The sequence below is a fragment of the Chionomys nivalis genome, chromosome 8 (assembly GCF_950005125.1).
Source record: "Chionomys nivalis chromosome 8, mChiNiv1.1, whole genome shotgun sequence".
Lineage (NCBI taxonomy): Eukaryota > Metazoa > Chordata > Mammalia > Rodentia > Cricetidae > Chionomys > Chionomys nivalis.
The window spans coordinates 1,017,499-1,038,682 of record NC_080093.1 but is presented as its reverse complement, the minus strand read 5'-3'; the positions used below and the strand labels follow the sequence as shown (position 1 = coordinate 1,038,682).

The 21,184-nt window shown below is 39.7% G+C and overlaps 1 protein-coding gene across 3 annotated transcripts in view; it reads right to left on the bottom strand.

Annotated features, from left to right (window-relative positions):
• Positions 1-20,373, bottom strand: part of Fam204a (family with sequence similarity 204 member A) — a 30,692-nt gene extending 10,319 nt beyond the window's left edge. Inside the window, exons 1-6 of one of the 3 annotated variants that reach the window (XM_057779941.1) lie at positions 20,311-20,373; positions 15,601-15,851; positions 14,983-15,070; positions 14,830-14,860; positions 14,372-14,471; positions 6,402-6,491 (exon numbers count right to left, since the gene is read on the bottom strand). In XM_057779941.1, the coding sequence (XP_057635924.1) occupies positions 6,402-6,491; positions 14,372-14,471; positions 14,830-14,860; positions 14,983-15,070; positions 15,601-15,843 (552 nt within the window). In that variant the 5' untranslated portion in view covers positions 15,844-15,851; positions 20,311-20,373. Of the gene's footprint in view, positions 1-6,401; positions 6,492-14,371; positions 14,472-14,829; positions 14,861-14,982; positions 15,071-15,600; positions 15,852-19,829; positions 20,070-20,310 lie in introns of those variants that run through there. The other 2 variants (XM_057779942.1, XM_057779940.1) reach the window with 2 other exon arrangements.
• Between the last annotated feature and the right edge of the window lie 811 nt (positions 20,374-21,184).

The window sequence follows — 21,184 nt, the reverse complement described above, 5'->3', positions numbered from 1 at the left end:
AAACCCCACAAGTATGTGCAGACAAGAGGAAAACAGGGAGAAATGTCCGAATTAAAAAGCACTGAGAGGACCAAAGATAAAGAAGTCAGTCAGTCCTGGACGATCCTCAGCAGGCACATCCGGCCTCCAGGAGAGAGTGTCCATCTCCTCAGGGGCTGGTGGAGCTGCCTAGCAACAGCCCACTACCTGAGAGGGCTTTTCCTCCCCAGTGCCCCATCCTCTTTCCTACTGTCAATCCACCAGTAAAACACCACAAAGAAAACGGCACTAAGCTGTTCTTACTACTAAGAAGAGAAGTCGATCAAGAAAACACCAGGACTGGAAGGCAGAATAGTATTAAAAGACAAAATATATTTTGCCGAAGTCTGCAGATATCCACACAAAATGACTGTAAGTAAAACCTACCATCTGTTTTTAGAGAAAACTCATGGTTGGCAGCATTTGTCAAACACACTCCTGCTAACTGCAACATCTCCTTTCCATAAACATAAAATAGACATGACATTTACTCTTTATATGTGTGTGTGTGTGTGTGTATATATATATATATATGTAAAAAATCTGTACTGTGCTCTTTTTACTCACTCTTCAGATACCAGAAATCACAATATTTATAACTACAGAAAGAATCTGCCTGTCTTCAGCAGCACTAGATGTCCCAGCAATAGGTTTTTATAATGGTTAACTGGAATATGCTGCTCAGCATTGTATCTGAGCAATTTTAACTCAAAAGCTTGGTTTCAGGATATTTCTTCCCAAAAAGAGTATTCATGAGAACAGGACACTGAACAGGTGGAACTGAAGTACGTATGAGGAACATATGCAGTTAAAGGAGCGTAGGTAATTCATTTGAGGGTGGGAAGATACTGTTTGTGACCAAGTGAAGCTCGTTTTTAACTGCACAAGCTAACAGAAAAATGTTTAGAGAAAAGTCCTTTTTCCAAAATGTAATAGTCACTCCAACTGCTGCCCACTAAATTAAATTCAGACTTTAGCAGTGAATTTCAAAGTATTTGTTTCCACAGGTCTCTTTAGACTGAAGATAATGAGTCAGTAAGGACAGCAGCTAAGGAGGAAGGGTGGAAGATGAGCAGAATGCTCTGCCAAGTCAGAGGTCAACGCCAGACACCTCCAAACAAGAATTTAGAGAAAGATGGAACACTTTCATCGGTACACCCGTCTAAGTCCTTAGAAACTGTTATAGCACTGACCGGGCAGATAAGCAGGAGGGGCACTCAAGAGTCTAGCTTTGCACAGCAAACCCTAAAATGATAGCACAGTCTAAGCTTAGACACAGACTTTAAGTTGCCCACTCTCCCCAAACCAGATTCCACACAAACTCAGTCATCACAAATTTGAAGGACACGTTTCTGGGAAATTATGTGGTTGCTGCGTCACAATGAGAGCACACCAAGAGCCTAATTTTGACACCCTCTCTTTGAGGGCTGTTCTCAAGGTCTATTCACAGACGTGGTTCTACTTTTAACTTCATTTTTCTCAAAATTGATGCTGCCCTACTCGCTTCACAGGCTTTTAAATGTTAAACATCAAAATGAGCTTCACCTATGGCTGGAAAGGGCTTTAAGAACTCTGGGGTCTGTGCCTCTGAGCAAAGGCTTTATCAGCAGGTCCCAGTCACTGCTTCTTGAGAAAAGCAAACGCTGCTGTTATTAAAAACCAATCTACCTGAATTTCAAAAGGACACCTACCATGCATATATACACTCTATTCATAAAATGTTTCTGCCCCAAACTCATGGCTCTCTACAATCCCATCTCATCGTCACCGTGTCTAGCTTGCACCAGTCCCTGTCAAAGCTCTTCTTGACTGGACATTCCTCGCAGGCGCTCAAAGCGTGGGCACAGCACTGGAGTCTTCCTGAGTCCATGTCAGAACAGCAGAAATGACCCAGCCGTCCTTTCAGTTATACAGGATATAAATTACTGGTTTTTCTTTTAATTAGAATTCATTAAACTCAAAATAAATCATTTGAATTTACCAAAACATAGCTTTACATATGTATCACAGTAAAAAAAAAAAAGGACAATTGAGAAAAATGTTATTATCACATATGCTAAAAACAGTATTTCTAAAGCAATCTCATTTGTCATAGAGTATGACAGGAAGGACAGATCTCGAAATAAAACTCCTAATCAGCATTATAAAATCCCAACTTCTAAAACAGCAAGGTAAGAAGAAACCAAACTCCAATACCAGTGTCCTCAAAGAAATCCCTATTTCTTAAAAAAAAAAAACAAAAACAAAAAAAAAAAATCACTAGAGGTGCAGCCCTGAATGGGTTTTCAGGCAGCAAACATGTACAGAGCAAGGCAGCTCGCCAGGGCGAGGCCGGCACAGAACACACGTGGAGCTTCTTCCACACCCAGCACACACAGAACACACGTGGAGCTCCTTCCACACCCAGCACACACAGAACACACGTGGAGCTCCTTCCACACCCAGCACACCATCCGGAAAATTGTCCAGGTTTGTGAGATTTGAAATGGATTCAGAAAACAATCTATAATCAAATTCCTCACACTGAAACTAAAGTTTAGTCTTGGTTTGCCATGTAAGAAAATACAGTCAAGTGGAACTGGAGGGGATGGTTCAAAGTTAAAAGCACTGACTGCTTATGCAGAGGACTACAACTCAGTTCCCAGCACCCACATCAGGCAATTTAACAACTCCAGCTCCAGGAGATCTGGACACCTCTCCTGCCTTCCTTGGGCAACTACACTCAAATGTGTATTGATGAACAAATGAACACACACATATGCAATTTAAAAAAAAAACAAAAAACAAATCTTAAGCCAGGAAGTGGTGGCGCACGCCTTTAATCTCAGCACCTGGGAGGCAGAGGCAGGCGGATCTCTTGAGTTCGAGGCCAGCCTGGTCTACAAGAGCTAGTTCCAGGACAGCCAAGACTGTACAGAGAAACCTGTCTTGAAAAAAAAGAAAAAAAAAATGATGTGGGATATTCTTCTGTATACGTGTTGCTTTTATTGGCTAATGAATAAAGCTGTTTCAGCCAATGACTTAGTAGAGTAAAGCAGACAGGAAATCTGAACAGAGAAACAGAGAGATTAGGCGTCAAGGAGACGCCATGTAGCTGCTGAAGGAGAAAGACGCCCAGAACTTTACCCAGTAAGCCACAGCCTTGTGGTGATACACAGATTAATAGAATTGAGTTAATTTAAGATTTAAGAGCTAACTAGAAATACGCTTGAGCCATTGGCCAAACAATGTTGATATTAATATAATTTCTGTGTGATTATTCAGGTCTGGGCAGCCGGAAAACAAACGAGCAGTCTCTACTTACAAATAATAATAATAATAAAATACAAGAAAATCTTTCTAAAAGTAAACGTTGTTTTAAAGACCTAAAGTCCTTTGGCAATCACAATAACTTCCCTATACAAGAAAAGAACCAGCAATAGATGCCGAATTAGACAAAACTATAGCAAGAGACCATGTGCAGCCATAAACTATCTCTCCATAAAGTATTTACTCATCACAGAGGGAGAAACAGTGTAGAAACTCAGTGGTATCACCCTCATCAAAGTAAAACCATCCAAAGTGGCACAAAGACAGAACATGTGCCTCTGGGGAGCCCGAGAGGTCCCATGTCACTGCTGTGACTCACCATGAGGAAATACTGGACAAAACACAATTGAGGGGTGTGTACTAACTGGCTTCTCCTCAAAAACAAGGTCTTGGAAAATAGGGACAGAGCAACTATTCTAGATCAAAGGAACACTGCAATAGAATGCAGGGTTAGAGCAGGAAATGCCTTTGCTAGTATGGAAATTAATGGTATAAATGCATTATTTAAATAAAGTGTACGGATTAAAGAAAAACATTTTACAAATTTTGCAACTTTCTTTTTAAAAAATTTAATTTTCTTTGTGAGTGGATGTGTATACCCACATCATTTCTCCCCTTCTACCACGTTGGTGCCAGGGATCGAACAACTCAGATTCCCAACTGAGCCAACTTGTAGACACTATTTATTTATTTTTATTAACTTCTTTATATGTGTGTATGGTGTGGGTATGAGGGCATTCACTGTATGTGAAGATCAGAAGACAAATTTGTACAGTTAGTTCTCTCCTCCCATCTTTACATGGATTCCTGTGACCAAGCTCTGGCTGCTACACTTGTGCAGTAAGCACCATGACTACCAAGTCATCTTCCTGGCCTCAAATTGCACAACTTCCTTAATAGCAAGTGAAATAATTAACCCTGCTAAAAAGAACTCAGAGCTTCTCTGCAGATTTCCCTGGTGTCAGGCAGAAGGGCTAAACTATGCTCTGCCCTATCTTTTCTTCCTCAGCAAGGCAAACAGTCAGAGACAGCTGACTGATGGCAGGGGTCCACTGAGGCAGCTGCCTATGTAGGGAAGAGGTCACAGACACAATGCCTGGGTCCTCCAAAAGAAGAATGGATGAAAAAGGCAAGAGTAGCAGTTTGAGTCCTTAATCCTGTAATAAGGACAGACACAGCATTTCTAAAAATCAGCAGGCGACCGCACACTACAGTCCTGCTGGTTTTCTTAAGTTGGATCTTGGGCTTTACTACTACTACTCTCCACCAAAGCCAGACCAGCAACCAAACCAACACAAAACAGCCCTGGAACCTTTCAAGCCAGTCAAAAGACACCTGCCAACAAGTAGCACAGGTGAGTGACTTCCTCAGCAGAGATACAGTCAGTTAGCACCAGCTCCCTCAAAGGTTTCATTCCTGATCCACACTAAGCTGCCACTAGCTTCTACACCCACAACCTGACAAGAGTTCAACCCACTGGTTGGCTACTACTGCCCTGTGGGTTTCCAGTCCCTGAAAGCATCCCTAAATCCTACTCTTCCCTAGTCCCACCCTGACGTCCTTAGAGTCAGGGCAGACATCTAACCCCTGAGGTCCTGTCCAAGCCCACAGGCAGTTCTCCTCCACCATCCCGTTTCTGTGACCACCCTGTCAAGACGTGAAGTGACATTCACTAACTGGTAGCACAGATTGACATATAGGGATGTTATTTCCACTGAAGAAGCCACAGATAACCAACAGGTAACAGGAAATCCGACTGAACTTGGGGCACAATTTAACATACATTCGAGTTCATTTTATTAAATGAACTTTATCTTTCCCCTTCGAAATTGTAATGAAATACTATTGTATCTAATAAGCGCTACATTTAATCAAAATACAGCACTCTTTTATAAAATAGAGCAATTGTCAAACTGTAAGCATAAGGAGTACTAGAAGACGGGAAGAGCAGAATACCTTTTAAGGAAAAAGCAAACAAGGATATTTCATAGCTCAACTACCAGGTAACCGTATCAAAGCTTTGATGGCTATGCTAAGTCATAGTACCCTCACAAATTAAAAACATACCAAATGCCTGACATGCATTTATTTTTTTCTTAAATAATGTAGCAATTCTATTTCTGGATATATACACAAAGGAAGTTCAAACAAGGGTTCAAACGGATGCTAGTGTGCTCATATTTACAGTAGCATGGTTCACAACAGTCAAACTGTGGGAGCACTGTCTACCAGCAATTCAATGTACAGACAACAGCACGAGTACCCAAGATGAGGCAGAGTATCAATTCAATGTACAGACGATAGTACGAGTACCCAGATGAGACAGAGTATCAATTCAACTTACCGCCGATGGCAGGAGTACCACAGGTGAGACAGAGTATCAATTCAATGTACAAACAATGCCACAAATACCCCAAGTGAGACAGAGTATCAATCTCTTGAAATCAGAGTAATCTTTTTGCCTCAGCTTCCCAAATGCTTGCATTACAAGCAAGAACCACCACACCCAGATTAAAATGTCAACTTATTTTTTGTTTTTTTTTCCAAAGCTATATAATTGTCATTTATGCTATTTCTACCTAATACCCTTAATATCCATAACTCTGAAATTTCTTTTATATTAGCCACTAACACACATGTATAAACGTTATACACAGAATAATGTGACCCATTATTTTTAAAGACTATGAAAAAGCTGCAGGGTGTGAGTGCAGAGCATAGCTGCCCTCAGTGAGGATCAACTGAGCTAGACACAAAAGGAAAATGAAGGTGCTCCTCTAAGCACACCTAAAAAACAATACCAACCTCAAACAAAATAAAACAAAAAACAAAACAAAACAAAACAAAAAACCTGCTGAAGCCAGGTAAAACTAGGGTTAAATATCAATTATGCTACAGAGAAACCCTGTCTTGGAAAACAAAACATATCAATTATGCATAATTTTCAGCCTATATTTTAGACCAGAATAAATTTAAAGCATTAACGTCAGCACAAAACCTATCATTTCAAAACAAACAGTAGGAAGGGAGAAAAGAATAAGGGCAGAAAGAAAATCAGAATCAGTCTGACTTACCTCTCGAGTAGCTAGCTGGTTGCTGAGCTCTTCAGCCTTCTCAACATCCCATTCCTCCACAGCCTGGTCTATCCTCTTTTCAAGGCCTGACTAGAAAGAAAATAAAACAAAACAAATTATGGCCAGGAAAGAAAGTAAATCATTTGCTAACTAAGACTATGTCACAGGACTATAGCAAATGCAACATCCATTCAGTCCTCTCAATAACCCTATAAAGACTTGCATCAATTTCAATTTATCAATAAAACATTTCTGAAACATTCAGTGACTAGATGCAAATTCAGATGGGTAGCGGGTGTAGAACAAAAGACTGCTATTCCCTAATAACGGTAAAGTTAATTACAGCAATGATTCAAAATTATGGAGCACTTACCACATGGTAGGACCTGGGGGCTTATACTACTAAAGCTGTCATTGCATCCTTATAACAGCTCCATTCAATGCTAGCTTGTTTGCAAGAGGTAGAAACAGTCATAAATTGCTCAACTTGGCTGACATGCGTCTGTAAGTTGTAAAGTCATCCCACACTCAGCTTTGCACAAAGTCTGAGTTCTCATCAACAGCCCATTCCCACAGCTCAACACTCTCACTCCCAAGTCTCTCGCCATCTTCAAACAGGGCTATTATGCTGACTACACAGAAGAAAGCAAGAAATAACAATTATTTTATTATCTTCCTATGGAAATATTTTAATTTACTAAAACTGCTTCAAGAAATCAAAAATTTAAAGGTCATGGAATCACCAAACTAGGTAGGGCTTATCAAGACACCATGATATAAACAAAGTCTAGTTGTGAATTGTTACTTCAGAATATAAAACATTTAAGTGGTCTAGAATGTGCTTCTTGAAAAACAATTTTATTCTAACAACTACCCTCTATCCCTTCATTTCAACACAGTGTATCTCGGACCTCATACAAACTTCCTCCTCCTTATAGAACAGCAAAAGTGTTAAGAAAATCTCTTCCACCGTCAGATCACAGCAGTCAACAGAGGGATTTTGTTCCTGTACTGATGTTGAAATGAAGACTTTATAAACTACAACATAATCCACCAAAAAACAACAAACTGGAAGCAGAGGCCACGGAGCATCTCCCTGGATGTCTGACATAAAAAGACTCCTGTATCACAATCCCATCTGAGAACGGGGTGGTCAACCTGCTTTCCATAGCAGCTGAAGACCTTCATTCAACTAACTACCCTTTGTTATCTCTAGCCTTAGGCCACAGGATTCTAAAGCCATTTTCTACTCTTGTACAATCTCCAGATCTTCCCTGCCTTGTCCATCTGTAGAACTGTTCTCAGACTGGTGCAGATAACACAGCAGACTCTTTCCCAACTCTTTTCATTTCCAGGAAGCCAACTCTGTCTACTCTAAGCCTGTGCCACTCCAACTGAGATCTACGTACCAGTTCTGACCTGCCAATGTGCGAATCTACTATGCAAATGTTTTAATTTATAAAAATACTTCAAGAAATCAAAATTCTAAATGTCATGAAATTACCAAACTAAGTAGGACTCACCATACACTTATCAAAAGTCTATTATTTGGGTTCAAGCAAAGAGCTAAGCTAAGGATCATTTGCCAGAATGCAGATAAACTACCTGGCTACCCGGTTTATCTAGATAATTCTTTCTTAGCCTCATCTATGGCATTGTTATAATTAATAATCTCCAGCCACAAGTGCCATCTTATTAATGTTCCTACTGTCTCTGACACACTTCCCTTTAAAACAAACAAACAAAAAACCTTTCCCATCTTTTTAGAATTCCAAAATCCCACCCAGTTCCTTGTACACAGGAGGCACTCACTCAGCCTATTCTACTGCACTGAATGTTGCAGCACAATAATCCACATCTGCATTAACACTGAAGTAACCCACCCACACTGGTAGCCCCAGATAAGAATTCCACAAGAGTAACACTGAAGTAATGATACCATTTCAGTCTAAAAGGGGTAACATACTGTCATGCCTGTTTATACAAATTTATGTGCAACAAATAAAAATGTATTTCTTGGAGCTAGAGACCAATGGCTCAGCAGACAGGAACACTGCTGCCGTTCAGTGGACCCCAGTTCAGACCCCAGTACCAGCATCGGGTTCCAGAGGATTTGATACTTCTTCTGGCTTCTGTATTTCTTCAGGGCTCAAGGGTATCTTTATCTAGAGCTCCCAGAATGTAGTACAATTAGAAGTTTATATTCTCCATTTAGAACTTCATATTTAATCTATAATGAAAATGAAGCTATTTATTTACAAAATGCTAAAACAATAGCCTATACTCCCTTTGCAGAACAAGAGATTTCCTCAAAATGCCTCTGAGACAGATGAAGTAAACATTAATATCAAATTCAATTTTCTTATATCACAAGGACTGAGGTAGCCAGATACCTCAATTCAGTATTACCCAAATAATCACCTAGACAGGCACCACTCTTTTACCTTAGGAACCTGTCCACTGATTCTCTTTTCAGACAGGTATGTTACGCACAGCAGCTGTGCTCCCTTCCATTACCCTAGGCTCTTGAGATTGGAAAGGCTGGGTGTTGCCTTCTGTATACAGTGCCCAGAGTAACCCAAAGATTCTTAGACCCGAATTACCTCCACCTATTGAACCATTCTACTGAATCAACTTGTTAATGTCCCTCTGGTACACAGAGCTACAGCTCAGCACTGAATGTCACCAAGGGAAAGGAAAACTCCTATGAACTGCTGAGCTTAAACATAAGGTTAAGTTTCACTTTAAAATTAAACCAGAATAGGAACATCCCTTAGTAGTATTGCCTCTTATACAGGAAACCCTGGGTTTAATCCCTAGCACTGCACTAAATCTGGAGTAGTGATGACACACACTTGTAATCCCAGCATTTGGGAGGTGAATACAGAAGGATCAGAAGTTCAGGGTCCTTGAAGGTCATGGTGGCGCACGCCTTTAATCCCAGCAAAGGGTAGCAGAGGCTGGCAGATCTCCGTGAGTTCAAGGCCAGCCTGGTCTACACAGTGAGTTTGTTTTCTTCTTTCATACAGTACTTTTTTCTTTTTCTTCTTTTCAATTTCATTGAGACAGGATCTCACGCTGCACCCAGGCTGGCTGGGAGCTTATGGCACTTCTCATGCCTCAACCTCCAGAGTCCTGAGTTTACAGACATAATCTATGTAAGATGCCTAGCTATGAAAAATTTGTATTTAGAGACATTCAAAATTCTTGTATTAATAAACACTCCCTTCAACATAAGAAAATATCATTCTGCCAAAAACTCTGCTGAGAAAGTCAAATGAACTAGAATTTCCACCCAAGAGTTGAGCAATCTGGGGAGGGTCTCTAAACTTCTACGGCGGAAGTTCTCTCGTTAACGTCAAGTAAATATAAAGCTGTGCTCACTACAAAATGATGATGAAGGTCAAGAAAATACATGTGAACTATTTAGCTAATATTTAGATTACAGTAACCACCCAGTGGTGTTACTGGTTCCTCTATCTCTAACATCAGGTGACTTCCAGGACAGGTTACACACCTCATCACACTTCTTTGGGGGCTTAGATACAAGTATCAAGAATTTGACTCTGGGTCAATAAATTGTCTCATCAAACAAGATTTAAGTATCCAAGATTTTTAAGATTTTTCAGACAGGTCCCAAAGTAGCTTCTAATTTACACAGGATCTTCCACACCAGAAGACCAACAGGAGCTGAAGGGTAATATTGACAGCAACAGTGCCCTGGTACACTCTTCACACTTTTTACTCAAGTGAGACTTATCTCAGAGAGCAGGTATACAGAAGAATGGCAATTTACCCACAAGTGGCTATTTTACCTGAAGGCACCTATATAACAGGTTCCCGTAAGACAACAATTGACGTCTAATCAATAAAGCTGTCCTACAGATGTCAAGATGGCACAACAAACAAGTGTGAGGACTTCATGGGCACTCGAGGTCAGGGACTCAACCCACATGCGCACACAAGATATCTCTATGACTAAAGCTCTTTAAGGCCAACAGCATCACAATATATTTCTCCACAAATCTCAATGCTAAATCTTTATTTGGATGATATATTCAATCTTTAAAGCAAGATAAAATAAATTATCTATGAGAATTTGCTTAATTATTATATAATTTAAATATCTAGGAGCAAAATGAGGCAATTTCTCCATAAAGAAGAGGAGGGAACAACATTTAAATATAAACATAAGTTAAATATTATACATAAATCATACAAAATTTAGAGAAATTAAAAACTAAATTTATCTATTACTTTAGAAAAATTTAGACTTACAACCAAAAAAAGTTTAAAGTAAGACTTTAAACCTACCTGCTGTTTTTTTTAATGCAAATATATCAGAAGACTTACACTGGCCCTCCCTACAGAGATCACCATGGGGATAAGAAAACACCATGATTGATATCTCCCTCCCAACATAGTCAAGGCAGTCAGGTTTTGATGTGATCTATATACTAGAGTTCCACATAAGGTCTATATGGAAAAAGTACTCTATCACAAAAAGAACAAGTGTGAAAAAGATATTCTATGCAGCAGCAGTTTAACAACTTTATACAAACATTAAGGACAGTGATTCTAAAAAATAATAAAAGTACCTGTAATTTTCATACCAAAAGTATCCATTTGACATACCCAGGACTACTACTTCAATAATGACAGCTACCTAATAAAATTGAGTCAACTATAGAATACTTGAGATATTATAGTGAAATTAAAGGGCAAAATTTATTTTGAAGAAATTCCCACATAGATTAAAAATAATTATGTTATGATTACAGAATTACTAACAAGCCCCATTAACTGCTGCCAGAAACACAATGATATCTGCATTTAATACAATGAACACCTTAAAACAGTGTTGAACATTAGGAAAACTATATTTTAAAAAAAATGCAAGCCTCTCTGCACTGTCTGGCAGGCAGGTGACAGCAGTGTTGTGATACACATTCTGGGCTAAGCCAGTTTTTGCTTGGCAGGACTCCAAAGGGGGGGGGGGAGTGATAGTCATAAGATTAAGAAGTTTTGTTTTGCTTTACTGTTCTTGAGGGTTGAGCAAAAACAAAATAAAAAGACTTTCTGATATTGAGACAGATCAGCCTCTGCTCCATATTTGTTTACACTGCACCATGCGTCTACACAGTGCTACCAGATCCCTAACTATCTGCTGGACTTACAGTTGTTTATAGCTTTTATCACGATGTCTCCAATGTGGACATTTTGCTTTTCCTTTTTAAAGTTTATTTGCTTTGCTGGACTCACAGTACGACCTCGGCAGGACAGCAAAAGCAGAATCATGTAAAAACCATGATCCCAACCGAGAGAGTGAGTGCAGAACTGCCAGCATGCAGTTATACTAGACTCCCAAGAGAAGCTGAAATAACTCAGCTTTACTAAACCCTTTCTTTCCTTTCATGCTTACATTTACTTGTAGACTAATAAGTGCTGGCAAAATATAAGTCTGGCCAACAACAGTTTCCTTGATTGGAAGACCCATAACTTTCCTTACCATTCATGCAGGGCAATATCTGCAGGAAAAAAGCCCAAACTTTCCAAATGAATGCACCTGTGACTAGTCAGGCTCACAGAAATTTCTCTTCAATAGAGTTCACACTTTTAACTGCTGTTCTGGTTTCTCTAGGATGCATGTAATGCATGGTGAGACAAGGTGCTAGGTCTCAAGATGGAGTTCTTCAAACAATACTATGAACAACCCTTGTAACTTAGAGCTAAAAGTATCTAGCCAATATTTAGACGGTACAACTTCAAACAATAGGGTAACAACAGGATTCTAGTAAGTTGTAAAAAAAATCTCTTAATCTCTGCTTTTTAGAATGTTTACAAAATTAATTTCATGACTTTAATGTCTCTTATCAATTAGATACTCTGAAGCCAATACCAATATGGAAGATAGTAAATATTGCAAATAACTGAAAAATCAAAGGCCATTTAGTTCACATGTTTAAAAAAAGAATTAAACTAATACTTAATCATTCATGCACTGAAGGATCTAGTCCAGTGGTTCTCAACCTTCCTAATGCTACAACTCTTTAATACAGTTCTTCATGTTGTGGTGACCCCCAACCATAAAATTACTTTCATTGCTACTTCATAACTGAAAATTTGCTACTGTTATGAATTATAATGTAAATATCTGTGTTTTCTGACGGTCCTAGGCGACTCTTATGAAAGGGTCATTCAACCGCTCATCCAGTCAGTGGCTGGGACTCCACAGCCGGTCTACCAGAGACGCCTCATGGCTCAGGGCAGTTAACAAAGTCTTCCTCCCAGCTTCAGGGCAGATTTGGCAGTCAAGAGCAACTTAAGTCAATGTCACATGACTGCTCCCTGCACACATGAACCACAAGTCAAGATTATGACAAAAACATATCCAGAAATGCACTACCTATCACAGTGAGCCCCCCCAAAAGCATCAACACAATGTTTTATGACTCAGATTTTACTTGCAACTCTACCACTGGGCTTTGTGGGAAATGTATTATTTCTGTATCTGCTTAAAGGTTACTGCTCAGTAGTACGTGCAGAAAATGAACCCAGGGCCAAGTACCTGGTGTAATAGGGACTATTTTGGAATTAATTCTTTGCAAAACTGGAGAGAAAAAGCCACATGAAGGATGTTGTGACTACAATCCCAGTCATAGACTGAATCCATAGGATCACTTGATTGTGATCAGGAGTTCAATACCAACCTGGGCAACATAACCAGACCTCTCATCTCAAACAGAACAAAACTCCAAACATAACACATACGAAATTTGTTGTGATAGGCCCTTAATTTACAATCTTCTCAGTGAAATATCACCACCTAATAAAGGATTTAATATGAGAGGTTTTTCATGAGAAATACCAACCAATAAGAAAACAGCAAAGGTCTTTAGGTACATAGTACTCAGCAGTGACCCATGTAAAGGTATCTCCTTAAAGCAAGCACAAGACACATAGGTCCCACTTGCTCCCACAGGCCTCTAACCCTACCTCAGAACACAGGATTCTCAACACCACTGGCCACCCCCACCATGAATATGTGCGTTATTCCTTCAAGGCCTTTTCTAATTTCTAAAGAGTAACAACTATAAATAATACTCAGGCTCAGACACTGCTCTGAGCCCCCACCTCATACTAAGCAATTATTTACTCTTTTCTTGTATTCTGATTAACACTTATGCCCCAAATAGAATTGCGAACAGATCTACTCTCAATATTTTCTCTTCCTGATTTTTCTCAACTTTCTAACTCACTTGAGGAAAAACATGACAATTCTACCTTCACATTAGAACATGACAGCACTCACACATTTTTTCCATCTTCATCAACACCACTGTCAGTCAACAGACCATTATCCTGTGCCTAGTCTGCTCTTATTATTTTTGCTACATCATCATCTATTCTCCATGCCAACAGACAGGGAATCTTTAACTTAAGTTAGATCCTGTCACTCTCTTAAAATCCAAGTGCACTGTAAATAAAGTCCATTTCCTACCTGCTTCCCAGCCATCCAGTTTGGGCAGTTCTGTAAGATTATCATGAGTCTTGAGCTACACTCTTCCTCACTGACTTCATTCCAGCCAGTCTAACCTTCTCACCAAAACCTACAAAGTTCTCACATTAACCCCTCCTTTAGGGTCTTCACCTGTTTCCGTAGCCTCCTAGTGACCATTATTTATGTAAACAGCCTTTCACCACCCTTCAGGTCTCAGAGAAACGGCCTCTTGCAAGAACAGCTTTCTTAACCAAGGCAAAAAGAGTGAGGCCCTCACAATGATACTTTCACAACTTACTCTTCTGAAGAGTTTTAAACTAGGTATCCACTTATTTATCAAGCATCTTTTTCGAACACAGTTTCTAATTATATAATTAATGAACTAGTATCTTAGGCAAGGTTAACAGCAAATACATCCTGCTAGCTAATATACGATGGAATCATAGATAAATAAGAAAATGGATCTTACTTTCTCAACTTTTTTCTGTTTAACCGGCGGTTCAAATCTATCATTGGCTCCAAAATACTGAGTAAGCTCCTTCCATTGTGTTTCACTTGAGGACTGTTCACTGCAAGAAGATAAATTAAGACAAATTATGACTCTTTTTGCTTTGACTATTTTTAACTAGTTGCAATAATTACACTTCAATGACTACGTTTTTTTTTTTTTTTTTTTGGTTTTTTCGAGACAGGGTTTCTCTGTGGTTTTGGAGCCTGTCCTGGAACTAGCTCTTGTAGACCAGGCTGGTCTCGAACTCACAGAGATCCGCCTGCCTCTGCCTCCCAAGTGCTGGGATTAAAGGCGTGCGCCACCATCGCCCGGCCAATGACTACTTTTTATGTTTAATCATTATCAAGGTAAGTAGTACAGCAATCTAGAAAGTTCCACAACACTGCTGAATAGTAACTAGTTAAAATTCCACCCACCTGTGAGATTCTTTTTCATTCTTCAATTTGCCTAAAATGAATTTAGAATACTTAATTATTCAGCTATTATTTCAAAATCATGTTTTAAGAAATTATCCCAACTAGTCAATTTAGAGTTAGTACAACTAACAATCTAAATTTAAAAATAAACACCTTTTTTGGAGCGTTTTCTTTTTTTCTGTCTAAATCTTGATGTTGAGTTTTTCTGTTCAGAATGTCTTTTATGCAATTCTTGAAATTTCTATGTAAAAAGAAAAAAATAGTATGGGTGTGTGCTAAAGATTAACATACATTTTAACATGTAAAATGTGTTAAGTAAAATCCTTATGTTCTGCCATTTCTAAAGTCACCAACTAAGGAATTTGCTCTTGGGATATACACTCCAGTCCTCACAACTCAGGTGAACTGGGATATTCACTGGTTTTAACACAAGCTGTTTGATAACAGAGAATGACACTAAATGATTTATAATTAAATGAAGAAAAAAAGAAAGAAATTCATTTGTCATGCTAGGCAAAGTAGAGCAGATAATCCTATGACATTTTCCTTCTTCTACTTATGTAAACTAAAACTAGAATCAGAGTATCCAAACGGCTAAATGAGCAGCAACTATTATGAGCCCCCTGCTATCTGCTCCATCACAATATGCTCTGACACAGCACAGACACAGAGGACACACGCACACTTTCCTAACATAGAGGAAGCCTACACTCCACATGTTCAGGGAATTCTGGAAACACGCACTTTCCTGACAATAATAAGGAAACCTACGTTCCACATGTTCAAAGGAATTCCAGAAGGACACTTCTCATATGCATTTGCATCAGCCTCTGTTTCCGGTTTTGGCTTGCCTGCTGGGAAATCTGACATTCTTGGCTTGCTACTGCTGTCAGTCTTTCCATCTTCCTGTAAATTAAATTCTGTAGGTTCTGGATTCTCTAGTGTGGCTTCATCTTCAGAATCTGACTCAACATCGCTTTCATTTAGCCCAGGAGGTAACAGCCCACTCCACATCTTTTCTTCTAGAAGGAGAAAGGGAAAAATGACTTCAAGTAGTACTCACAGAAACTATTTTAAAACCACTAACAGATATTCCAGGAGACCAGTATATCTACCAATGACTGACGAACAGTCAATTTAAACTTTAAAATCTAAAATGAGATGAACCCTCCATATAAAATAGCTAAAATCAGTTGTGTTAAGTTGAAAAAAATAAGTTTAAAATTACCTAACAGTTTAAGTATGTTACAACATACACCTTCAGACAAAGCAGAATATTGATTCTCTAAAGTGTGGGTTATTCCGCTTAACTGAAACAGTAAAGCACGCACCGCTCAAGAATGTCACACACTTAACAACACACTCTGCAGGAATTTAAAACAATGTACTTTTTTAAATTTTATTTTGTTTTGTCATTCTTTTATTGAGACAGGACCTTACTCTGGAGCCCAAGCTGGCCTTGAACTCCTAAAGATCCTCCTGCTTCAGCCTCCTAAGTGCTGTGATTACATAGACACCATATGAAACATCACAGCCAGCTTAAGGCTTAAAATACCATGCTTCGCGTTGTACTCATTAACGAACAAAATGGGTGGATGCATGATCTATATGAAGCACATTTAACTTTCAAAAGGCTTATTGTCTAAGAATCAGGCTGTCAAAAAAAAACTTTAAGTTGCATATATATGTTTAAAGGGTGCAGTAGAATGGGCAGCAAGATAGCTCAGCAAGTAAAGGCATTTGCCGCCAAACCTCATGACCTGAGTTTACCTATACATGGTAGGTGAAAAACAACTCCTGTAAGATGTCTCTGACCTCCACCTGTGTGTATGCAAGCACATCCACACACAGAATAAATAAGTGTAAAAAGTTTCTAGTAAATAAAAGGTGTGGTAGGTGGAAAAGATACCCTAGTTTTAAATTTTACACTGCTGAAATAAGCCAAATGAAATGTAATTCTAAAACCTAACAAGCATTCGCTTTTTTGAATAATAATACTATGTACTTGAGAAACAAAAGCTCAGTACAGTATTCAACAATATCTGTATAGCCCACTAGTATAATCATTAAGTTTCATGAAAATGACTTTTAGAATTAGTGTAATCATTCCCAAGACTATGAAAATTTCATTTCATTTCCATAGTACAGACTATTTTTTCATACAACTGAATCCAAAAACAGTTACATCTTTCAAGATTCATCATCACTCAGAAGGAACAGTAGAACAAAAAGCTGTCTTGCTGAAAGTCCTGTCCTATTTTGAAATTAATCTAGAAAGAAGCTCTGTTTCAGTATGTCGGGAGTCTTACAATCTACATGATGGGCACTCACATGTGCTTCCATACAGAGAGCAGTCTCAGTTACCCTACAAAAGTTATGCTTTTCCTTGTCCGTTTTCAGACAGCTATCCAGTTTTCATGGCTCTTTGACCTTTTCAAAATTACTTTATCTACTGCTCATATGGCTTCCAAAATTGTCCTCAATATGGTATTTTCCTAGCTCGATAGTATATTAAATGTACCTGAAGAAAGAAGAAAAGTTAAAAGAACCTCCAAATCCAAAACAAAAAATTCAAATAAAGTATATTTTTTAAATTTACTACTTAAAAATCTTAAGCCACACATCAGTTAACTGTGATATCGGGAGGCGGCACAAAACAAAAAGAAAACATAAACAGGTGTAAGGGAGATTCAGGTTTCTGCTGATAAAGCCAGGTAACTGCTGAAAAAGAGTCTGCAAAACGGAGCCGTCCATTAAAGCAGCAGCCCAATGTAAATCAGCCAATATGGAGAGGTGCTTCCATCACTCTGTATATGGTTCCCTGGCCGCCTGCTACTCCTGCTGGGCTTCTTTGAAGGGAGATTCTTTATTTCTTTGAAGTGTCTCTTTCATTCCTTTCAGGATATATATCTTTATTTTAAGGGAGAAAATCCTAAATTAGTCTCCGAGAAAATTCACTCGTCCAATCTCAAAAGATGTAGAATAACAGACAAACAAAAAGAAAGCAAATTCTTCTATGTAGATTACAGCCAGGCCCAGAGCACAGCCAATGAATTAATTTGTAAGCTTTCAATTTTTAGCCTATAACTCACTAATATTTAATTTAATCATGATAGTCTCAAGGAAGATGTGAGATACAATTCCCCTTTTCTGTAAAGTTTCGAACATCACCTTCATTCCATATACTCATCACCACCGCAGTTATGATTTATTCCATCCTACAAACGATTTTGTGTACAAAATGAGACACATCTTTTAGTTCTGGGCAGACATCATTTGTTATAACCTGATGTATTTCTGCACTGTTCCAAGTCTAAATAAAAAGGGCTTTCTTTCACCCTCAAAAAACAACCATAGCCATACTGAGCACACACTGGCAGAAAACAATGCATTTAAAACAAAGTGGTTTTGCGGCTGGTAATCGGTGAGTTTCTTTTCTTTCTTTCTTTTTTTATTTTTTACAAAGTTTTATAATGAATGCACTGGAACTCACTAAGCTAATTATCAGTATTTTTTTAAATCAAAATTATTTATTTTCCTCCTGGTAGCACGGCATCATCTACCACTAGGTAAGAAAACAAATCCAATGAAGCGTTATCCTTCGATTGTTAACCAGAGATGTAGACTATACAACCTCATTTTTATAAAATATGAAAAAAAGGTTTAGTAAATATCATCTCTCAAAATACAGAAACCATAGTGATACCAAATCTCAGTAACAGAAGTTCTAGCTTGTGTCAGACCTGGAGACCACTAGTTACAAGAGCAAGAATAGGCTTGAAACTCAGATGACTTCCAGCCTAAGCAGCTTTTGCCTGGGTCTCCATCCTAACTAAGCTTTGAAGTGAGAGTGTGATCAATTACCACGGAGATGTCTCACACCTTTGAAATGTTTATTGTCTTAATACTGACAGTGTCCCAGATGCCCAGAACAGCCTTGCTCTTTGATGTGAATGTAGTTTACATCATGACGTGTAGTCAGTAAACGCAGTTTCTCTCCTCAACTCACAACCCAGTCAAGGTTACCAGCTTTTAGAGGCTGTGCACCCAGGCCACTGAAAAGGGACAGGACACCCAGTTACAACAAAAGACACAAAGCAGTAGTGAAAAAAACAAAGCATGCCATGTCCCACATGGCACACAAACCAAGATGCAGGCATTGATCCTCATCACGACACTCATTAGAAATTAACACCAACCCTTTTAATATCTGCCCTAAATCATTGAGATCCACTTATTTTACAAAAGTGAAGTCAATTATGGACTTTTAGAGGGCAAAGTTAGCGATGTATTCTTGGGACAAAGATTAAGGAGACAGGCCAAAACAATGACTCTAGGCTGTAATTATAAGGCTGCTAAAATTTACTAATAATTTTTCTGCACTTTTTACATATGGAAAACCAGGCAAGATATCACAGCAAGTAACATACTGAGAATCGCATGTAGAAACACCAGAAATGTATTTTCTAGACCACCCAACTACTTACAAGCAATAACCAAGATAAAAATCTGAACATCTCAATGAATAAGCATTTCCTGTCTCTAATATGCCAGATTTTAAACTGCACTGTCATCAAATGACCATGTTTTATCACAAATTGTGTCTTCAATTTTAAATAATCATGGACATCTAAATTTAATCTTATTTGTGAAATAATTATAACCACCACAGTCTAAGCTGTAAGATCATAATAAAGTACTTAATTAGCTCATGAACTTTGGAATTAGTTAACTTACGTACTTTTGGGCTTAAAAGATCAACATCAATGTAAAGGTCTTACTTATTGCTAGAAAATGTGTTCTTTTTTCTCAAAACACCACAGAAAGAAAACAAGCAGGCCTGAGTTCGGATTTTTTTCACATAAACACATAAACTATAAACTATTTACTTAGTGGTATTTTTTTGTTGTTCCTTTCCCAGAGTGGGTGAGTTAGAACGAAGACAATGTTTACAGACAGGACACGGAAACTACCTCTCCCGCCCCCCAGAGCCTCTCTACCTTGTATGCAATGCTCGCCACCATGCAAACACGAAGTTCAAGACCGCGACAGGGTGGCTCTAAAACGGTGCAGCCTTCCCCGCTGACAACCTGGAGCTCTGCGGTTCTGGGGGCGCTGAGGGTCGCGCCACCTCGGGATGCCGAGCGGCGTCAGAATGCCCGCCGGGCCGCCGAGGGGCTCGCCGCACTCATCAGCAGAAGCCGCTCTCCCCGACACAGCCGACCGCACCCACGAGCCCGCTCCTCCTCGCTCGGCCTGGGATGGGACAGGGACCCCTGTCGCCACCTCACGAGCCCACTCGGGGCCGAGCGGCGTCCGGCGCGGCCGAGTTCTCCCGGCCCGCTCCGCTGTCCCCGCCGAGGAGCTGCGCGGCCCGGCTGCCCAGACTCCTCCGCCGCCCTCCGTGCCCCGAACCCAAGCCCGACAGGCCCGCCCGCCCGCCACGAAGCCGGCCGCCACCTCGAGCCGCGCGAAGCCTACCTTACCGGCCGGAAAGTAGGGGCTCGGCAGCCATCTTAGAACCCCGGCAACATCGTGTCTTATCATTGGCTGAAGCGGCTTAGCCAATAGGCTGCGACCGTTCTGGTTCTGAGGTCGCCCAGGCAACAGCCGAGCTTGCCTAGGCTCTTCTGCCAGGAGGAGGCTATTCTGTATGTTTGTTTGTTTGTTTGTTTGTTTGCTTGTTTTTCACCCGCTCTTTTCTCACTGTTTTTCTCTTTTGACCCAGCGGGTTTTACTTTCGGTTTTTGGTTTTGTTTTTGAAAAAGTTTCGTTCTTTCCTCACTCTACCTGCCCTGGTGAATCTGGCTGAGGAAAGTGCTGACCTCGACGCTTTCTTGACTTCAATCAAGAATTATGGTAGATGGTGTCGCCAGGGTCTGCATTAATCAATCCCTTTTCTTTCCTTCGCTTCCTCGCTCCTTTTTTTTTTTTTTTTTTTCTGTGTATAGTTTAGTGTTCACTGTGTTCCAGGCCTCATGTGATTCTCAATCCGATTCCTGTTCTCCGGGCACTCACCATCTGGTTGCCCGGATCCAACTTCAGCATCCCTGGTCTGAAGTTTGTTTACTGAGTTGTTAGAGTGTACGGGTTCTGATGATGGGCTTGGAGACGTATAAATGATGAAAAGATCTGAAAATATCACCGTGTGAAGACAATAAAAACAGACAAGGAGCCGGGCGGTGGTGGCGCACGCCTTTAATCCCAGCACTCGGGAGGCAGAGGCAGGCAGATCTCTGGGAGTTCGAGGCCAGCCTGGTCTACAAAAGCTAGTTCCAGGATAGGCACCAAAACTACAGAGAAACCCTGTCTCGAAAAAACAAAAAAAAAAAAAAAACCAAAAAAAAAAAAAAAA